At 36.7% G+C, this 20,421-nt stretch overlaps 1 protein-coding gene across 4 annotated transcripts in view; it reads right to left on the reverse strand.

Moving 5' to 3' along the window:
- RFWD3 (ring finger and WD repeat domain 3) overlaps positions 1 to 20,421 on the reverse strand; it is an 85,125-nt gene that overhangs the window by 6,249 nt on the left and 58,455 nt on the right. For all 4 annotated transcript variants that reach the window (XM_077133020.1, XM_077133021.1, XM_077133019.1 and 1 more), the window contains exons 7-11: positions 9,538 to 9,652; positions 8,825 to 9,053; positions 5,368 to 5,518; positions 1,333 to 1,509; positions 83 to 297 (exon numbers count right to left, since the gene is read on the reverse strand). In XM_077133020.1, coding sequence (XP_076989135.1) covers positions 83 to 297; positions 1,333 to 1,509; positions 5,368 to 5,518; positions 8,825 to 9,053; positions 9,538 to 9,652 — 887 coding nt within the window. The remainder of the gene's footprint in view (positions 1 to 82; positions 298 to 1,332; positions 1,510 to 5,367; positions 5,519 to 8,824; positions 9,054 to 9,537; positions 9,653 to 20,421) is intronic.

Consider the following 20,421-nt stretch of genomic DNA (forward strand, 5'->3'; position numbering starts at 1 on the left):
GCCAAGCTCTCGATCACTTCCTTCTCCCAATCCACTCCAAAGCAAGCCAGAGGAAGCACAGCTGGGACACTCCGATACTCACCAGGCCTGTAAGTCACAAGACAGTGCCGGGTGCTGCTCTCTGTCTGAAAGTCTGTACAGCCCCCTGGCTCCAACGGCAGCACATGAGGCCAATGAGAAAAGCCCATTTTCAACTCCCAAAAGGAAGCATTTTCCAAGGTTCCAGCCAGCACCCCACCATATGGAAATGCAGCAGAGGCTGCTCTGGGTATGTACGAAAGGGATACCAATGGGCATCTGAAGGGAAAGAAAGAGAACCATGCATAAAATTTTGATACTTGGGTTGCTCCAGACCTCACTACCCACCACCCAAAGCTCTCAAGTATCCTCCTATCACTAAAGAAGAGGTTTAAAACTTTCTGTGAGTCTTTATCCTCTGATATCTGATAAAAACTACCAGCCCTCTCTGTAGAAACAAAAGGGCATATATAGAAATGCACCCAATTTCAGGGAAGATATCAGATGCTCTAAAAGCAATGAAAAAATAAGACTAAGAAATTTAATAGACATAAGAAAACCCTCAAGTGCCATGCATAGGTTTCAGCAAATATTACTGTAATTATAGTCATAAAAATACATTCATTTTAATACATATTCAAATGGGAAATTTCTTAAGATCCTTGTCGTTTTGGCCCAGGTCACAGACCCCACACATCCTAAGTAAAGTATTATGTCCAAATAGCATTCAAAACTTTCTGAGGAGCCACAGTGGTACTCACTGCAACCATCCTTTACAACCTCAACCCCATAATGGGATTATAAAGAATAGTAATATGGTATACTCAAAACAAGTTGGTTAAGCTCTGGATTAGGGACGTTTTAGAAATAACTTTTACTGATCTATCCTTTATGGATCTCATACTGTGTGCTGAACCCGTGGCTAATAAAGTAAGTCTATGCATGACATTCTGTTAACTGCATTTTACAGATAAGGCTCATGAAAAGCCAAGAAACATGACCAAGGACATGCAATAAAAACAGTATAGCTGGGTTTTGAACACAAAACTGATTCCATTTTGTCATTTTGGGTGATGAGTGACTCTATGAACCTGGCTATACTCTGTAGCAGAACCTTATACCATGTGAAATATCATGAACACAAGCTCTAAGAATCCACTATTTCTGAAGTAAGACTTGATCTGTCAGTCTCAGAGAACTGCTCCTCTGTGAGGATTTCTGACCCATCATGGAAGATTCTGCAAAGAAGACTAATTCAGTAACAAGTCCAAGACAAAGCTGCTACCCACAGGAAAAAAATCAGTGGCTTCCTACCTGGCTTTCTGAGGTACTAACTCTTGGACATGATAGCTTGTGTTTCGCAGATCATACACCAGAATTGACCCATTGATTAGTCCACCATAGAAGTAATTGTTTTCATCAAGACACCAGCAGCAGCTCCAGACAGGGCGCCCAGTATTATAAGTTTGGACCACAGTATTTGTTTCCAGGCTGTGGAATAGAGATTATAAATCAGTAGTAAGAAAATCAACTATATGATAAAGCTGTATAAAGACTTCTATTCAAAAGATCAAGAATCCTTATTTAAAAATAGCCCCCTGTGCCCCCCACCAATAGACATACTACTTGGTTCCCCAAATAATAATCCCTTTAATTTCAAAATATTTCCATTTTGAGGGCCATTGGTTTTCCTCTTGAACTGTTTGGAAGTAAAAGGATAGGGTAAAGGGCATATAAACAGTGCATTCTTCAACCTACCTCTGTTAACTTCTCCAGTAACCTATTACATGGGTAATAAAGATTCAAAGTTGAAAAATTAGGAAATACATATAAGGGAAAAAAGTGTAAGTTAATCACCTAGAGGTAGTTACTAGTAACACTTTGATACTAATCATTTTTCTTCCTATTTTATTGATGATGCTTAAAAAATATAGTACACATATATAAAACGTTACATTAAAGTATTGGCCAAAATTAAACTGAAACATTCTTCTTCATCTTAATAAATTTATTTCTTGAAACTTTGCTCTGTTTCGATTAGGTAGTTTTGTTCGGTTATGAGAATAATCTTTAAAGGATGATGGATCATTGCCTAGTTTAATGGATGAAATAGGAAAGTGGAAAATGTAAAACATCAGGAAACATTCAGAGACAGGTAAGTCTGTTCACGGAGCCTTAACTGGCTAATCCATTTAACGTAATCTCCTCAGAAAAAAACAAGAGTCTATTAACTGATAAATAGGGTTTCCTCATTCAAATAAGAGTAAATATACCAAAACAAACAAACGAAAAAAAATGAAAAAAAAAAAAGTAGATATACCAACTAACTTAGAAGCTAGCCGAAATACAAAACAGAAATCTCAACTAGAATACCCCAGTTTCAAGATAAAATGCATGCATTTAAATGCAGTCCATCTGGTTGAAAGTTGGCACAGGATACTAAATTCTTCCCCCATACAGAAAGCACAAATGAAGATTAGGGAGCAGTCTCACTTTATGAGCTTGCTCTCAAATTGCTCAGCACTCCTTCACTTGCAAATACACTTGAGACAGTAGGCGTGATCGCAGTTGGAGAGAATTCTAAAGCAGTGGTCTCTGGCGTTGTCTTTTCTCATAGACAACCTCCATGCAGATCCCATAAACCAAGTCTTTACTGCGCTGGACAGCAAATGAGAGCTCTATGTCCTTCCTATGGGCCTCAATTAAGCTGAAGTATTCTTGAAAAGTCAAAAGGCTCATCAGGCCTAATAATGCTATCAGGATTTCCCCAGATTTAGTATCAGAAATTAGGAAGTTAAGTATCAGATTATCTGAAAAGCACACTTCCTAAAAGATAAAGCATGGGGTACACTCAGATCTGGTTCACGGTACTTGCAGACATGTGAAGGATAGAAGGCTGTAAAAAACTGAGGTATGAGACAATTGGGTCATGGAACTCAAGGACAGTGAGTGCCTGCTAAGCATTTCTGTTAAGCAAAGTTATCCAGGTAACAGACCAGGAATAAGCAATCCAAGCTGGTATGGTGGTTCAGGGCGTCAGGTACCAAGGCTCCCTTCACGTTGTTATTACACCATCCCTACGGTGTTACCCTCATCTGTATAGTTTAAGTTCTATTTTAGAATATATACTGTATCGTACCCTGCTGTGTTCACTTTTTAAAAAAAAAAACATTTTATGCATACACCATACAATACATTATTAATTGTTTTTGGCATAATCACATAGTTAGGCATTTACAACTAGTCAATATGAGAACATTCTCATTTCTTCCTAAGGATAAAAACCCACGTCCCTTAGATCCCCCTATTATTGACATTTAGCGTCACAATAATACCTCTATTACAATTAATGAAAGAATATTACAATATAGATCCTAGTTTGAATGTATTTTCCCATATACTATTCCATTTTTAACACCTTGTAATAATGACATCCATTTGTTCTCATTCATGTAAAAACTTTCTTGTATTTATACAGTTAACCACCATTATTGTTTACTCTAGGCTTCGCTAAGTTAATAGTCCTGGTTTTTATCCTTTATCTTTCCTTCTGGTGCATTACATGCCCCTAGCCCTTTCTCATTTACCCATATTCACACTCAGTTTGTTCACAATACTTAAAATATTGTGCTACAATCACACAGTATTGTGCTATTCATTTCTGAACCTTTCTGTACTCCTTAAGCATTAAATGCCCAGTCTCTACCCTCTATCTTCTGATTACCTGTGTTCTCAAATTTAAATCTCAGAGTTTGTTCATTATAGTTAGTTCATATTTGTGAGACCATATGGTATTTGTCCTATTATTTCTAGCCTATTTCATTCAACATAATGTACTCAAGGTTCATCCACATTGTCACGTGTCATGAATTTATTCTGTCTTACAGCTGCATAATAGTCCATCACATGCACACACCACAGTTGTTTATCCATTCGTCCGCTGATGGATATATGGGCTGTATCCATCTATTGGCAAACATGAATAATGCCACTATAAACATTTGTGTGTAGATGCCTGTGCGTGCCCTGCTTTCAGTTCTTTCGAGTATATACTTAGTAATGGGATGCTGGATCATATGGCAATTTTAGACTTAGCTTCCTAAGGAACCTCCAAACTGCCTTCCAGAGGGGCCCCACCATTCTACATTCCCACCAACAGTGAATAAGTGTATCTATTTCTCCACATTCTCTCCAGCACTTGTAGTTTTCTGTTTTTTGATAATGTCCAGTCTAGTAGCTGTGATATAGTATCTCATTGTGGTTTTGAATTGCATTTCCCTAATAGCTAATGAAGTTGAGCATCTTTTCTTATGCTTTTGAGCCACGCGTATTTCCTCTTTGGAAAAGTGTCTAACCATGTCTTTTGCCCATTTTTTAATTGGGTTGTCTTTTTGTTGTTGAGTTTTAGGAGCTCTTTATATATTCTGGATATTCAACCCTTATTGGGTATGTGGTTTTCAAATATTGTCTCCTATTGAGTAGTCTACCTTTTTACTTTTCTTACAAAGTCCTTTGATATGGAAAAGTATTCAATTCTTAGGAGATCCCATCTGTCTATTTCATCTTTCATTGCTTATGCTTTGGATTCTATCGTAAGATCTTCAAGACACTTCCCTACATTTTCTTCTAAGAGTTTTATTGTCTTAGCTCTAATGTTTAGGTCTCTAATTCGTTTTGAGTTAATTTTTGCACAGGGTGTGAGATATGGATCCTCTTTCATTCTTCTGCATGTGGATATCCAGTTCTCCAAGCACCATTTGTTGAAGAGACTGTTCTGTTCCAGTCGAATGGACTCAGCCACCTTGTCAAAAATCAACTGTCTAGTAGTGAGGGTCTATTTCTGAACACTCAAATAGAGTCCATTGACCTGTATATTTATCTTTATTCCACTCACATGCTGTTTTGAACACTGCAGCTTTATAATATACTTTAAAATCAGGTAGTATGAGACTTCCAACTTGACTTTTCTTTCTCAAGATGTTTTTAGCTATTCAGGGCACCATGCCTTTTCAAATAAATGTCACTACTGTTTTTTCTATTTCTGCAAAGTAAGTTGTTGGGATTTTTATTGGTATTGCATTGAATCTATAAATAATTTTGGGCAGAATTGATATCTTAACTGTATTTAGTCTTCCAATCATGAACATGATATGTCTTTTGCATCCACTTTTAAAAGAAGGAATATATTTTAAATTCAAAAGATCTGGATCTCAGAGAGACTACCTCAGACCAAAACAAAAACAAAAACAAACAAACAAAGAAAAGCTAAGGCTATCACACTGATAGATCCCATTCCACAATGTTCAACACCATGCAGCCTGGCCCCATCTCCTTTCCTAAAGCACTCACCTGGTCAGTTTAATAGTGTTGTCCAAGGAAGCAGAGAGCAGCAAGCCTTTGGACCGACCACTGAAAGCCAGTCCACGTATCTGTTTACTATGCAATGGAATGTACTGACTGCTTTTCATGTTGGCAGTACTCAGCATCTTTACACCAAAGCCTGACAAAGATAAGAGAGTGTGAAACAGAGCATCAAAAATCAGTTTAGAGAAAGCAAACTACATGTACCGCCCTTGTTCATCTTTCTTGGCATCTAAATCCCTGGGAAATAGATGGCCAAACAAAGAAAATAAAAATTTCTCAGTTATAATTTATTTAAAAAGTACATTCCAAATGTCCATCAACAGGCGAACGGATATATACAAACCTACTGTATATAGCTAACGGCCTACTATTCAACAGCAAAAAGGAACGAACTATCGATGTATACAACAATATGGATGAATCTTGAAAAAATTATGCAATGATGCAAAAAAAAAAGTAATAGTGTGATTCCATTTATATAAAATCCTAGAAAAATGCAAACTAACCTATTGTAACTGAAAGCAGATCAGTGGTTGCCGGGAGATGGAAGATAGTAGTGGGGAAGGACAAAAGGTGGGGGTTACAAAAGGGCATGAGAAAATTTTTGGAGTGATAGATGTGTCCATTACCTTGATTGTGGTGATTATTTCAGGGGTGTACACATGTTAAAACTTATCAAATTGTGTTTTTTAAATACATGCAATATATTATACTCCCATAAAGCCATTAAAAAATGGAGAGAGCAAGCATGTGCATGGGCACATTCCACCCAAACCACAGGCACTCTAGATACTTAAGGACAGTGAATAACAAAGAGTGGAGATAAACAATTGCTATCTTAGGTGGTCATGATATACTTTATCTATCTGAAATAGAACAAAACAGATGACAATTCAAATATTGGAATCAATGCATATCATTTTGGGAGGAGGAAAAACAACAAAAACTTGTCTTCTGTTATTTGTTTCTCTGATCTCTTCAGGGTATGATCACAGATTTACTTTCACTATATATCTACTATTAACTGAGTTATACAAAAACAGAATTTGTCAGATCTTAGGTTCAAGGTAGCCTTGAATCACACTTCAGCTTCTTCATGGAACTAAGCGGGAGAAAGTTTACGATATTTTCTCCTGGAACAGAATTAGGAAAGAGATACAAAGGGAGTCTATAAGCTTTAAAACTACAGGGCAGGGTTCTCACCTACCACGCCACAGACCCAAGTTTGACTCCCGGTGCCTACACATGTGAAAAAACTAAACTACAGGGGATCAGAAATACTGCCTAGTTAATCAAGAGAAACGAGGACAAATGAGCACCAGCCAGCTACTAAGCAGAGCTAGTTGTGCAGAATAGAATAGATACATTAACAAAAAAGAACAGAACATAACCAGTTTGGGGAACAAAGAAAGGAAATACAGTATTTTTCTAATTTGTAGGGAAGGTTTTATTTGATAACAATTTTTTTTAACCCTCAAACAACCTAAAAGTAAGCTTAAAAAGCACAAACATATTAAAAAAGAAAATTAGTATACTATTAATAAAATAAAGTACCACTCAAATTCTTTTATTTAAAATTTTTCAATTTTAACACTAGTGAAACTAAGTATTAAATCTTGTTTCAACAACATTTAGCCCTTAGGGTAGTATTTCATCAAACATCTACAGTCTAAAATGAATCTGTAAGTTTACTGGGACACATAGGGAGTTATTCACTTTTTTGGGGTTATACTACTAACCCACATTTCCAAGTACCTCACCTTCTACCTCTCTACTATGGGTATCAGTGTTTCCACCCTCCTGGTGAACAAATTTACAAAACAAAGTCAACAGACACCTTTGCAGCAACCTAGAGTACCTGCAATAACAGGGAACTGGTGAGGGAAAGAAGATTTGAGAAGCTATGTCAGGGGCAGGCCACGGTGGCTCAGCAGGCAAGAATGCTTGCCTGCCATGCCAGAGGACCCGGGTTTAATTCCCGGTGCCTGCCCATGTGAAAATAAAAGAGAAGTTATGTCAGTATTCACCCACTGTTGAGACCTGGATCCTTCGAAAACATAAAGGAGATAAATGAATAGAGTCTAATAATGAAACTAAAAGCTGAGGTCTGCATACAGGACATGACTCCCAGGGGTGGTAGTGTAAATCTCTTTGGCAATGTAGGACAGGACTCCTATATCATGGGACTGAGAAAGACTTCTTGATCAGAAAGGGGAAGAGAGAAATGAGACAAAATAAAGTTTCAGTGGTTGAGAGAATCCTGGAGGTTATTCTTACGCGTTATATACATATATCTTTTTAGTTTATGGCATACTGGAGTGGATGGAGGGAAGTACCTGAAACTGCTGAGCTGTGTTTTAGTAGCCTCGATTCTTAAAGATGATTGTATAACAATATAGCTTTTACAATGTGACTGTGTGATGGTAAAAATCTTGTGTCTGAACTTCCTTTTGTTCAGGGTATGGACAGACGAGCAAAAAAAAATTAGGACAAAAAACATATAATAGAGGGGATAAGGGATAAAAAAAATTGGGTAGATTGAAATACAAGTGATCAATGAGAGGGAGGGGTAAGAGGTATGGGATGTATGACTTTATTCTTTTTTTTTCCTATACTTCAGTGCCATGGATTACACTCACATTAATGTGCCTCCATCACCACCATCCATTCCAAACTTTTACAATCAACCCGAATAAAAATTCTGTGCAAGTTAAACATCAACTTCCCATTCTCTAACCCATTTACCTTCTTGCAACCTATATTCTAGGTTCTAACTCTGTGAGGTTTTTTTAGTATAATTAGTTCATATCACTGAGATTATACAATATTTGTCCTTTGTGTCTGGCTGATTTCACTCAGTATAATGTCCTCAAGAGTCCTCCATGTTGTTGCATGTGTCAGGACTTAATTCCTTTTTACAGCTGAATAATATATTTTTTGTGTGTGTATATATATCTATATATATATATATATCATGTTTTGTTTATGCACTCATCAATTGATGGACACTTGAGTTGTGTCCAAGCTGACACATAAAGTTGACTTTATTCTTTTTACTTCTTTTTCTGAGTAATGCAAATGCTCTAAAAATGATCATGGTAAGGGGTATGGTATGTATGAATTTTTTCTTTTTATACCTTTTTCTGGAGTAATGCCAATGTTCTAAAAAATTATCATAGTGATGAATATACTACTATGTGACGATTTTGTGAGCCACTGATTATACATCATATATGGAATGTTTGCATGTTAAGAATGTTCGTGTTTGTATGTTGTTTTGTTTTGTCAATAAAAATTAAAAAAAAAAATGATCATGGTGATGAATACACAACTATGTGATGATACCGTGAGCCACTGATAGCACACCATGTATGGACTGTATGTGTGTGAAGATTTGTCAATAAAAATATTTTAAAAAAAGCTGAGGTCTGGACTGTTTTACCTGGAAAGAAGGAGGTCTGAGGAGATGGTTGTGACACTACCAGGCAGCTCAAAGTATCACAGTACGACATGATTCGACAGTACCCTGTCTGGGACACTGTGAAGGATTTCTGGAAATGGTACTTGTGCTGGCCCTGGCTGGAAGGAAGGCAGCCTAGGAAATGTGCTTGGGAGTTCCTGGATTGCTGCAGAACTTGATCCTGATGCTGCACAATAAGATTTTGCAATTCCTAAAATGAAAAAGATTTCATAGAAGAAAAGCATTTTTGTTTGCTATTTCCATCAAGCACAATTCCTTGATCTGACACAAGATTAATTATCCATTATTATGAACATACTGAAATGTGAAAATAAATCTGAGAGAACTGCTACAGTTTTTACAGTATTCCAACAAGCAATTGAAATAGAGAGCACAGAATATAACATGAGAGTTAAAAGTCCTTAATGTTGTTCTGACTAAAACCCTCATTTTACTGTCATATTCAGGAAGGTGTAATGACTTAACTTTTTCTGAAATTTAGATCTCAGTAAATTCATCTTAAAGTGTACAAGTTTCTGGGAAAAGCCCCTAATCAGAAGTGAAGTAAAGTTGACTGCTTACTTCCTGAAAAACTTAATAAATCCTATTAGTGTCAGAGATGATCTTAAGTAATGTTTAGATTTCTCTTGAATTCCTATTTCATAAGTTCTTTGGATCAGAAAGGGCAAAGTTACCTGGACACGACTATGAAGCTTAGTGCATTCATCAGTGAGGACCTGAAGCTGGAGCCGGCACTGTGCAGATTCTAATTCAGCCTGCTTTCTTAACATCTGTTCCTTCTGCAAAGAACTACACCAGAGAAGACAGCAACAGGTTAGGATTAGGAAGACCATGAAAGACTTTTCATCAAGACAGCACAGTTATTTCACATTGTAACACACATCTTTTGCTGTAAACATATCGGATGTTTACATCCTATGTAAACAGATCTTATTTGCAGGACAGTGCATAATATACAAAAAAGAAAAAAAATCTCTCAAGCCCAGAAACACTACAAGAAAAGTAGCACGCAGGTCTGAGGTTACCAGCCATCGGGGCTTTGGCGTTATAGAAAGCACTGACACAAGTAAAATCATCACCTTCCCCCCTATGTGGGACATGACATTGAGGGTGTGAGTCTCCCTGGCAATGTGGGACATGACTCCCAGGGATGAGCCTGGCTCTGGTCCTGTGTGATTGACATTTTTCTGATAAAAAGGGGAAAAAGAAATGTAACAAAATAAGGTATCAGTGGCTGAGTTCATATAGAATTGGCTATTCTGGAGATTACTCTTATGTAAACTTTAGCTAGATATTGCTATTTTTACGATGGTTTGCCAAACTCAAATCAAAATTATTTCTGTTAACCCTAAAGAACTGCCAGGGCTCTCACTGAGATTCTACACAAGGTTCACACACTAAAATTACTTTCCAGAAACCTACAACCTCCAGATGGGTTCCCAGACTGGATAAGTCCTGAAACCCAGAGGAGGCAGCCTCTCCAAGAATATCAACTAGTTCCATCCAACTATACCATACTATTGACAGCTCTTTTCGATACGAAAAAGTTAGAATAGGCATGGTGCAAAAATCCCTAAAGATTGGAAGAAGGATCAATGGAGAAGGAGGAGTTATAACAGACAAGAAAAGATTTAACTAATGAATATGACTGCTGAACCATTATACTGATCACGCTTTTAGTCTTCAGTGTCTTGGAGCAGCTAGAAGCAAAAACCTAAAATTGTGTTACTGTAACCCATACTGAAATCTGTTCTATAACTAATTGTTACAGTGAACTCTGAAATTTATTGCTTTTTTGTATATATGTTATATTTCACAATATAAAAATATTTTTTAAAATGCAGTGACAGCTAGGGATTGGGTTCCTACTGGCAAATGGGGACTAAAATGCTATAGGCACAATAAGAACCAAGTTCACCGTTTAAAGTTCAAGCCAATTATAAAAGATTAAGTTAACATATTAAAGGGTATCTGTTGGATTAATAAACTAATTTTTAAATTAATATGGAAGAACAAAGGGCCCAAAATTTGAAGAACAAGGTGGGAGAACTTTTTTTTTAATTAAAAAAATTTTTTTTCTTTTTTCTTTTTCTATTTTAAAATCTAAATATCTCAAAACAAAAAAAAAGCACAAAACACGAGACTGATATATTTAAATGCATTAAAATTAAGAATGTGTGCTTAAAAAAAAGATGTCATAAAGAAATCACAAACTGGGAGATGATATACTGCAATAAGACACAGCCAACACAGCAATGGTATAAAGAAAACATAAAGAACTCCTATAAATCAATAAAAGTCAAACAACTCCATGTAAATGAGTAAAGGATATGAATACAATTCACAGAAGCATAAAATCAATCTTATTTGTAACTGAAGAAACGCAAATTAAAGTGAAACACTGTCTCATCCCAGGAGACTGGCAAAATTATTAAATCTCATGGTACAAACATAGTGTTAAGGAAATGGAAAAAAAAGAATAACCTCTTACATTGCTCATAGCAGGAAAATAAATGGTACCTGCCACTTGAAAGAGTAATTTGACAATATCTAGTAAGGATGAAATTATACATACCTCACAATAATGAAATTTTATTTCTAGACTTAAAGAAACTCTCACATATCTCTATACAGCATGGCTTATATTAACAAAAACTGGAAGCCATCAATACATAAATTCTGATAAATTATAGGACTAAATATTTTATACAGAAATGGAAATGAACAAAATAAAGCTACATGTATCAATGTGCATGACCCCAAACATAATTAAAGAGGGACTAAATATTTTATACAGAAATGGAAAGGAACGAAATACAGCTACATGTCTCAACGTGCATATGCCCCCCAAACATAATTAAGGAAGACAGCAAGCTACAGAAGGAAAACTATAATCCAGCAGAACATTTGCATAAAGTGTAAATATTTTCTAAAGCTATTATATATGGCTTATGGATACACATATACCTAATCAAATATATAGCCTGTACTGGTTTGAAATCATGTAGGCACCCCGGAAAAGCCATATTTTAATCCTAATCCCATTTTGTAAAGGCAGCCATTTCTTCTAATTCCTATTGTCCCGCATGCTCGAAACTGTAATCAAATCATCTCCTAGTGATGTGATTTAATCAAGAGTGGTTCTTAGGCTGGGTAAGGTGGAGGTGTGTCTCCACCCATTTGGGTGGGTTTTGATTAGTTTACTAGACTCCTATAAAAGAAGAAACATTTTGGAGAATGAGAAAGATTCAGAGAGAGCATAGAACAACAACATAGATACGAGGAGCAGAGAGCCTACAAGCCAGCGACCTTTGGAGATGAAGAAGGAAAATGCTTTCCAGGGAACTTCATGAAACAGGAAGCCAGGAAAGAGAGCGAGGAGATGACGTCATGCTTGCCATGTGCCCTTCCAGCCGAGAGAGAAACCATGACTGTGTTCATGTGACTTCTCACTTGAGAGAGAAACCCTGAACTTCACTGACCTTCTTGAACCAAGGTATCTTTCCCTGGATGCCTTAGATTGGACATTTCTATAGACTAGTTTTAATTGGGACATTTTCTTGGCCTTAGAACTGTAAACTAGCAACTTATTAAATACCCTTTTTTTTTAAGCTTTTTATTAATTAAAAAAATTACAACAAACATTCCCAACACATACACTCAACAATTCACAATATAAACACACAGTTGCATATTCATCATCATGATCATTTCCGAGAATATTAGCATCAATTCAGAAAAAGAAATAAAAAGACGACAGAAAAATATAACAGAAAAAAAATTTTTACAGGCCATACCCCTTACTGATCCCTTTCATTGATCACTACCATTTCGAACTAAATCTATTTTAACATTTGTTCCCCCTATTATTTATTTTTATTCCATGTGTTTCTCTCATCTGTTGACAAGGTAGATAAGAGGAGCATCAGACACAAGGTTTTCACAATCACAGTCACATTGTGAAAGCTATATCATTATACAATCATCATCAAGAAACGTGGCTACTGGAAGACAGCTCTACATTTTCAGTAGTTCCCTCCAGCCTCTCTATTACATCTTGGATAACAAGGTGATTATCTACTTAACACATAAGAATAACCTCCAGGATAACCTCTCGACTCTGGAATCTCTCAGCCATTGCCACTTTGTCTCATTTCACTCTTTCCCCTTTTGGTTGAGAAGGTTTTCTCAATTCCTTGATGCTGAGTCTCAGCTCATTCTAGTGTTTTTCTCAATCCCTTGATGCTGAATCTCAGCTCATTATGGGATTTCTGTCCCACGCTGTCAGGAAGATCCACACCCCTGGGAGTCATGTCCCACGTAGAAGGGGGAAGGTGGTGAGTCTGCTTGCTGTGTTGGCTGGAGAGAGAGGCCACATCTGAGCAACAAAAGAGGTTCTCTTGGGGGTGACTCTTAGACTTAATTTTAAGTAGGCTCGATCTGTCCGCTATGGGGTTAAGTTTCATATGAACAAACCCCAAGACTGGGGCTCAGCCTATAGCTTTGATTGTCCAAACTGCTTGTGAGAATATCAAGAATTCAACTTGGGAAGGTTGAGTTTTCCTCCCGTTTCCAACATTCCCCAAAGGGGACTTTGCAAATACTTTTCTGCTAACTGATCAAATCCCTCTGGGATTCATCGGGGCATCACTCTGGACAAACCAACAAAATCTCATGTCCTACCCAAGGTTCCATGTACTTATGGTGTTCAACCAAGCTATCTATGTAAGTTATATTGGGAGATGCACTAGTCAAAGTATAGATTTGTACCAAATAAACATTTTTACTTTAATCTCACACATTAGTTGAAATTTTAAACTATTAAGTACCATCTATTTTCAGCACACTGCAGTAATGACATTCTTTTGTTCTTCCTCATGCAAAAACATTTTTTAAATTTGTACATTTAGTCACTATCATTATACATTATAGGCACTCCGAGATTACACAATCTCACTCTTTATTGTCTATCTTTCTTTGTGATTTCATTTATGCCTCAGTCCTCCTTCCTTCCTCTATCATTCTCACATTCACCTTCATTCACTGTTTTAACGTAATTGTATTGAAGTTTCGTACTATTGTGCTGTCCATTTCTGAGTTTTTATATTCAGTCCTGTTGCACAATCTGTATCCCTTCAGCTCCAATTATCCAATATCTTACCCTATTTCTATTTCCTGATGGTCTCTGTTACCAAGGAAATATTCCAAGTTTATTCACTAATGTCAGTTCATATCAGTGAGACCATACAGTATTTGTCCTTTTGTTTCCGGCTAATCAAACTCAGCATAATGTCCTTAAGGTCCATTCATGTTTTCACATACTTCATAACTTTATTCTGTCTTACAGCTGAACAATATTCCATCTTATGTAAATGTCACAGCTTGTTTAGCCAACTGTCTGTTGATGCACATTTTGGCTGTTTACATCTCTTGGCAATTGTTAATAATACTGCTATAAACATTGGTTTGTAAATGTCCATTTATGTCCTTGGCCTCGTGTCCTTTGAGTAGAGAGCATATACATGGGTCCTGTTTTTTAATCCATTCTGCCACACTGTGTCTTTTGATTGGAGAGTTTAATCCATTAACCTTCAGTGTTATTACTGCATGGGTAGTACTTTCTTCTACTATGTTGCCTTCTAGATTTTTTTTTTACTCCTCTTTTTATTAATTAAAAAAAATTAACTAACACAACATTTAGAAATCATTCCATTCTACATATGCAATCAGTAATTCTTAATATCATCACATAGATGTATGATCATCATTTCTCACTGCATTTGCATCGATTTAGAAAAAGAAATAGCAAGACAACAGAAAAAGAAATAAAATGATAATATAGAGAAAAAAATAAAAACAAAAAATAAAAATATATATATAAAAAACAAAGAAACAAAATAATAAAGCTCAGATGCAGCTTCATTCAGTGTTTTAACATAATTACATTACAATTAGGTAGTACTGTGCTGTCCATTTTTGAGTTTTTGCATCTAGTCCTGTTGCACAGTCTGTATCCCTTCAGCTCCAATTACCCATTATCTGACCCTGTTTCTAACTCCTGATGGTCTCTGTTACCAATGACATATTCCAAGTTTATTCTCTATTACCAATGACATATTCCAAGTTTATTCTCTAATGTCGGTTCATATCAGTGGGACCATACAGTATTTGTCCTTTAGTTTTTGGCTAGACTCACTCAGCATAATGTTCTCTCGGTCCATCCATGTTATTACATGCTTCATAAGTTTATTCTGTCTTAAAGCTGCATAATATTCCATCGTATGTATATACCACAGTTTGTTTAGCCACTCGTCTGTTGATGTACATTTTGGCTGTTTCCATCTCTTTGCAATTGTAAATGACGCTGCAATAAACATTGGTGTGCAAATGTCCGTTTGTGTCTTTGCCCTTAAGTCCTTTGAGTAGTTACCTAGCAATGGTATTGTTGGGTCATAGGGCAATTCTATATTCAGTTTTTTGAGGAACCGGCAAACTGCCTTCCACAGTGGTTGCACCATTTGACATTCCCACCAACAGTGGATAAGTGTGCCTCTTTCTCCGCATCCTCTCCAGCACTTGTCATTTTCTGTTTTGTTGATAATGGCCATTCTGGTGGGTGTGAGATGATATCTCATTGTGGTTTTGATTTGCATTTCTCTAATGGCCAGGGACATTGAGCATCTCTTCATGTGTCTTTTGGCCATTTGTATTTCCTCTTCTGAGAGGTGTCTGTTCAAGTCTTTTTCCCATTTTGTAATTGGGTTGGCTGTCTTTTTGTTGTTGAGTTGAACAATCTCTTTATAAATTCTGGATACTAGACCTTTATCTGATATGTCGTTTCCAAATATTGTCTCCCATTGTGTAGGCTGTCTTTCTACTTTCTTGATGAAGTTCTTTGATGCACAAAAGTGCTTAATTTTGAGGAGCTCCCATTTATTTATTTCCTTCTACAGTGCTCTTGCTTTAGGTTTAAGGTCCATAAAACCGCCTCCAATTGTTAAGTTTCATAAGATATCTCCCTACATTTTCTTCTAACTGTTTTATGGTCTTAGAACTAATGTTTAGATCTTTGATCCATTTTGAGTTAATTTTTGAATAGGGTGTGAGATACGGGTCCAATTTCATTCTTTTGCATATGGATATCCAGTTCTTTAGGCACCATTTATTGAAGAGACTGTGCTGTCCCAGGTGAACTGGCTTGACTGCCTTATCAAAGATCAAATGTCCATAGATGAGAGGGTCTATATCTGAGCACTCTATTTGATTCCATTGGTCGATATATCTATCTTTATGCCAATACCATGCTGTTTTGACCACTGTGGCTTCATAATATGCCTTAAAGTCTGGCAGCTTGAGACTTCCAGCTTCGTTTTTTTCATCAAGATACTTTTAGCAATTCGGGGCACCCTGCCCTTCCAGATAAATTTGCTTATTGGTTTTTCTATTTCTGAAAAATAAGTTGTTGGGATTTTGATTGGTATTGCATTGAATCTGTAGATCAATTTAGGTAGGATTGACATCTTAACTATATTTAGTCTTCTAATCCATGAACACGGTATGCCCTTCCATCTATTTAGGTCTTCTGTGATTTCTTTTAACAGTTTTTTGTAGTTTTCTTTGTATAGGTCTTTTTTCTCTTCAGTTAAATTTATTCCTAAGTATTTTATTCTTTTAGTTGCAATTGTAAATGGAATTCGTTTCTTGATTTCCCCCTCAGCTTGTTCATTGCTAGTGTACAGAAACGCTATGGATTTTTGAATGTTGATCTTTTAACCTGCTACTTTGCTGTACACATTTATTAGCTCTAGTAGTTTTGTTGTGGATTTTTCCGGGTTTTCGACGTTTAGTATCATATTGTCTGCAAACAGTGATAGTTTTACTTCTTCTTTTCCAATATTGATGCCTTGTATTTCTTTTTCTTGTCTAATTGCTCTGGCTAGAACCTCCAACACGATGTTGAATAATAGTGGTGATAATGGGCATCCTTGTCTTATTCCTGATCTTAGGGGGAAAGTTTTCAATTTTTCCCCATTGAGGATGATATTAGCTGTGGGTTTTTCATATATTCCCTCTATCATTTTAAGGAAATTCCCTTGTATTCCTATCCTTTGAAGTGTTTTCAACAGGAAAGGATGTTGAATCTTGTCAAATGCCTTCTCTGCATCAATTGAGATGATCATGTGATTTTTCTGCTTTGATTTGTTGAAATGGTGTATTACATTAATTGATTTTCTTATGCTGAACCATTCTTGCATACCTGGGATGAATCCTACTTGGTCAAGATGTATAATTCTTTTAAGGTGTTGCTGGATTCGATTTACTAGAATTTTGTTGAGGATTTTTACACCTATATTCATTAGAGAGATTGGTTTGTAGTTTTCTTTTTTTGTAATATCTTTGCCTGGTTTTGGTATGAGGGTGATGTTGGCTTCATAGAATGAATTAGGTACCTTTCCCTCCACTTCAATTTTTTTGAAGAGTTTGAGCAGAGTTGGTACTAATTCTTTCTGGAATGTTTGGTAGAATTCAACTGTGAAGCCTTCTGGTCCTGGACTTTTCTTTTTGGGAAGGTTTTTAATGACTGATTCAATTTCTTTACTTGTGAATGGTTTGTTGAGGTCATCTATTTCTTCTTGAGTCAAAGTTGGTTGTTCATGCCTTTCCAGGAACTCGTCCATTTCATCTACATTGTCATATTTATTAGCGTAAAGTTGTTCATAGTATCCTGTTATTACATCCTTTGTTTCTGTGAGATCAGTGGTTATGTCTCCTCTTCCATTTCTGATCTTATTTATTTGCATCCTCTCTCTTCTTCTTTTTGTCAATCTTGCTAAGGGCCCATCAATCTTATTGATTTTCTCATAGAACCAACTTCTGGTCTTACTGATTTTCTCTATTGTTTTCATGTTCTCAATTTCATTTATTTCTCCTCTAATCTTTGTTATTTCTTTCCTTTTGCTTGCTTTGGGGTCAGTTTGCTGTTCTTTCTCTAGTTCTTCCCAGTGAACAGTTAATTCCTGAATTTTTGCCTTTTCTTCTTTTCTGATATAGGCATTTAGGGCAATATCTTTTCCTCTTGGCACTGACTTTGCTGCGTCCCATAGGTTTTGATATATTGTCTTTACATTTTGATTCGCCTCGAGATATTTACTAATTTCTCTTCTAATTTCTTCATTGACCTACTCGTTGTTTAAAAATGTGTTGTTGAGCCTCCACGTATTTGTGGATTTTCTGGCACTCTGCCTATTATTGATTTCCAACTTCATTCCTTTATGATCTGAGAAAGTGTTGTGTATAATTTCAATCTTTTTAAATTTGTTGAGAATTGCTTTGTGACTCAGCATATGGTCTATCTTTGAGAATGATCCATGAGCACTTGAGAAAATGGTGTATCCTGCTGTTGTGAGGTGTAATGTCCTATAAATGTCTGTTAAGTCTAGCTCATTTATTGTAATATTCAAATTCTCTGTTTCTTTATTGATCCTGTGTCTAGATGTTCTGTCCACTGATGAGAGTGGCGAACTGAAGTCTCCAACTATTATGGTAGATGTGTCTATTTCCCTTTTCAGTGATTGCAGTGTATTCCTCACGTATTTTGGGGCATTCTGATTCGGTGCATAAATATTTATGATTGTTATGTCTTCTTGTTGAATTGTTCCTTTTATTAGTAGATAGTATCCTTCTTTGTCTCTTTTAACTGTTTTACATTTGAAGTCTAATTTGTTGGATATTGGTATAGCTACTCCTGCTCTTTTCTGCTTGTTATTTGCATGAAATATCTATTCCCAACCTTTCACTTTCAACCTATGTTTATCTTTGGGTCTAAGATCTGTTTCCTGTAGACAGCATATAGAAGGATCCTGTTTTTTAATCCATTCTGCCAGTCTATGTCTTTTGATTGGGGAATACAGCCCATTAACATTTAGGGTTATTACTGTTTGGGTAGTACTTTCCTCTACCATTTTGCCTTTTGCATTTTATGTCATATCTAATTTTCCTTCTTTCTACACTCTTCTCCACACCTCTCTCTTCTGTCTTTTCATACCAGTCTCTAGTGCTCCCTTTAGTATTTCTTGCAGAGCTGGTCTCTTGGTCACAAATTCTCTTAGTGAGTTTTTGTCTGAAAATATTTTAATTTCCCCCTCATTTTTGAAGCACAATTTTGCTGGTTATAGAAGTCTTAGTTGGCAGTTTTTCTCTTTTAGTAATTTAAATATATCATCCCACTGTCTTCTAGCTTCCATGATTTCTGTTGAGAAATCTATACATAGTCTTATTAGGTTTCCCTTGTATGTGATGGATTGTTTTTCTCTTGCTGCTTTCAAGATTCTCTGTTTCTCTTTGACCTCTGACATTCTAACTAGAAAGTGTCTTGGAGAATGCCTATTTGGGTCCATTCTCTTTGGGGTGCACTGCACTTCTTGGATCTGTAGTTTTAGGTCTTTCATAAAAGTTGGGAAATTTTCAGTGATAATTTCTTCCATTAGTTTTTCTCTTCCTTTTCCCTTCTCTTCTCCTTCTGGGACACCCACAACACGTATATTCATGAGCTTGATATTATCATTCAATTCCCTGAGCCCCTGCTCAAATTTTTCCATTCTTTTCCCTACAGTTTCTGTTTCTTTTTGGATTTCCGATGTTCCATCCTCCAGTTCACTAATTCTAGCCTCTGTCTCTTCAAATCTACCATTGTAGGTTTCCATTGTTTTTTTCATCTCTTCTACTGTGTCTTTCAATCCTATAAGTTCTGTGATTTGTTTTTCCAGACTTTCCATTTCTTCTTTTTGTTGATCCCATGCCTTCTTCATGTCCTCCCTCAATTTATTGATTTGGTTTTTGAAGAGGTTTTCCATTTCTGTTCATATATTCAGAATTAGTTGTCTCAGCTCCTGTATCTCATTTGAGCTATTGGTTTGTTCCTTTGACTGGGCCATATCTTCAATTTTCCTGGTGTGATTTGTTATTTTTTGCTGGCATCTGGGCATTTAATCAGATTTCCCTGAGTGTGGGACCCAGCAGGTTGAAAGACTTTGGGCTTTGTTTTTCTTATTCTGCCCAGTATGTGGTGTCTGTCTGTCTGCGGGTCCCACCAGCAAAAGATATTGTGGCTCCTTTAACTTTGGAAGACTCTCGCTGCTGGGTGTGTGGTGGAGACAGAGGAAAGGTTGTAGGTTGGTTTTAATGGCTTCAAATTGTGAAGTCCTGGGATCTGAATTCCTTGAGAGAGGGATTCCACCTGAGTTGCGTTTCACCCCTCCCGCGGGGAAGGTTCATGTGGTAGAGAGCCCTAAAAGCAGCCTGTTTCTGCGTTCGGGGCAGTTGTAACCTATGTAATCCCAGCGCTGAGCCCAGAGGCAACGAAGCCTCCGTAGAAACAGCCGCACAAGGCTCTGTATTGCCCCCTTTCCTCTTTTTCAGTTAGTGCAATTGGCGACTTCTGCCTTGTTCAGTTTCGCCTGAGCTGAGGGCCTATTTTTAGTAGTCAGAAGTTGTTCATTAATGCCACTATTGGTGTTAGGTTGGGCTCAGTCTCTACTACTGCTGGAGACTCTTTCCTT

The sequence above is a fragment of the Tamandua tetradactyla genome, chromosome 16 (assembly GCF_023851605.1).
Source record: "Tamandua tetradactyla isolate mTamTet1 chromosome 16, mTamTet1.pri, whole genome shotgun sequence".
Taxonomy (NCBI): domain Eukaryota; kingdom Metazoa; phylum Chordata; class Mammalia; order Pilosa; family Myrmecophagidae; genus Tamandua; species Tamandua tetradactyla.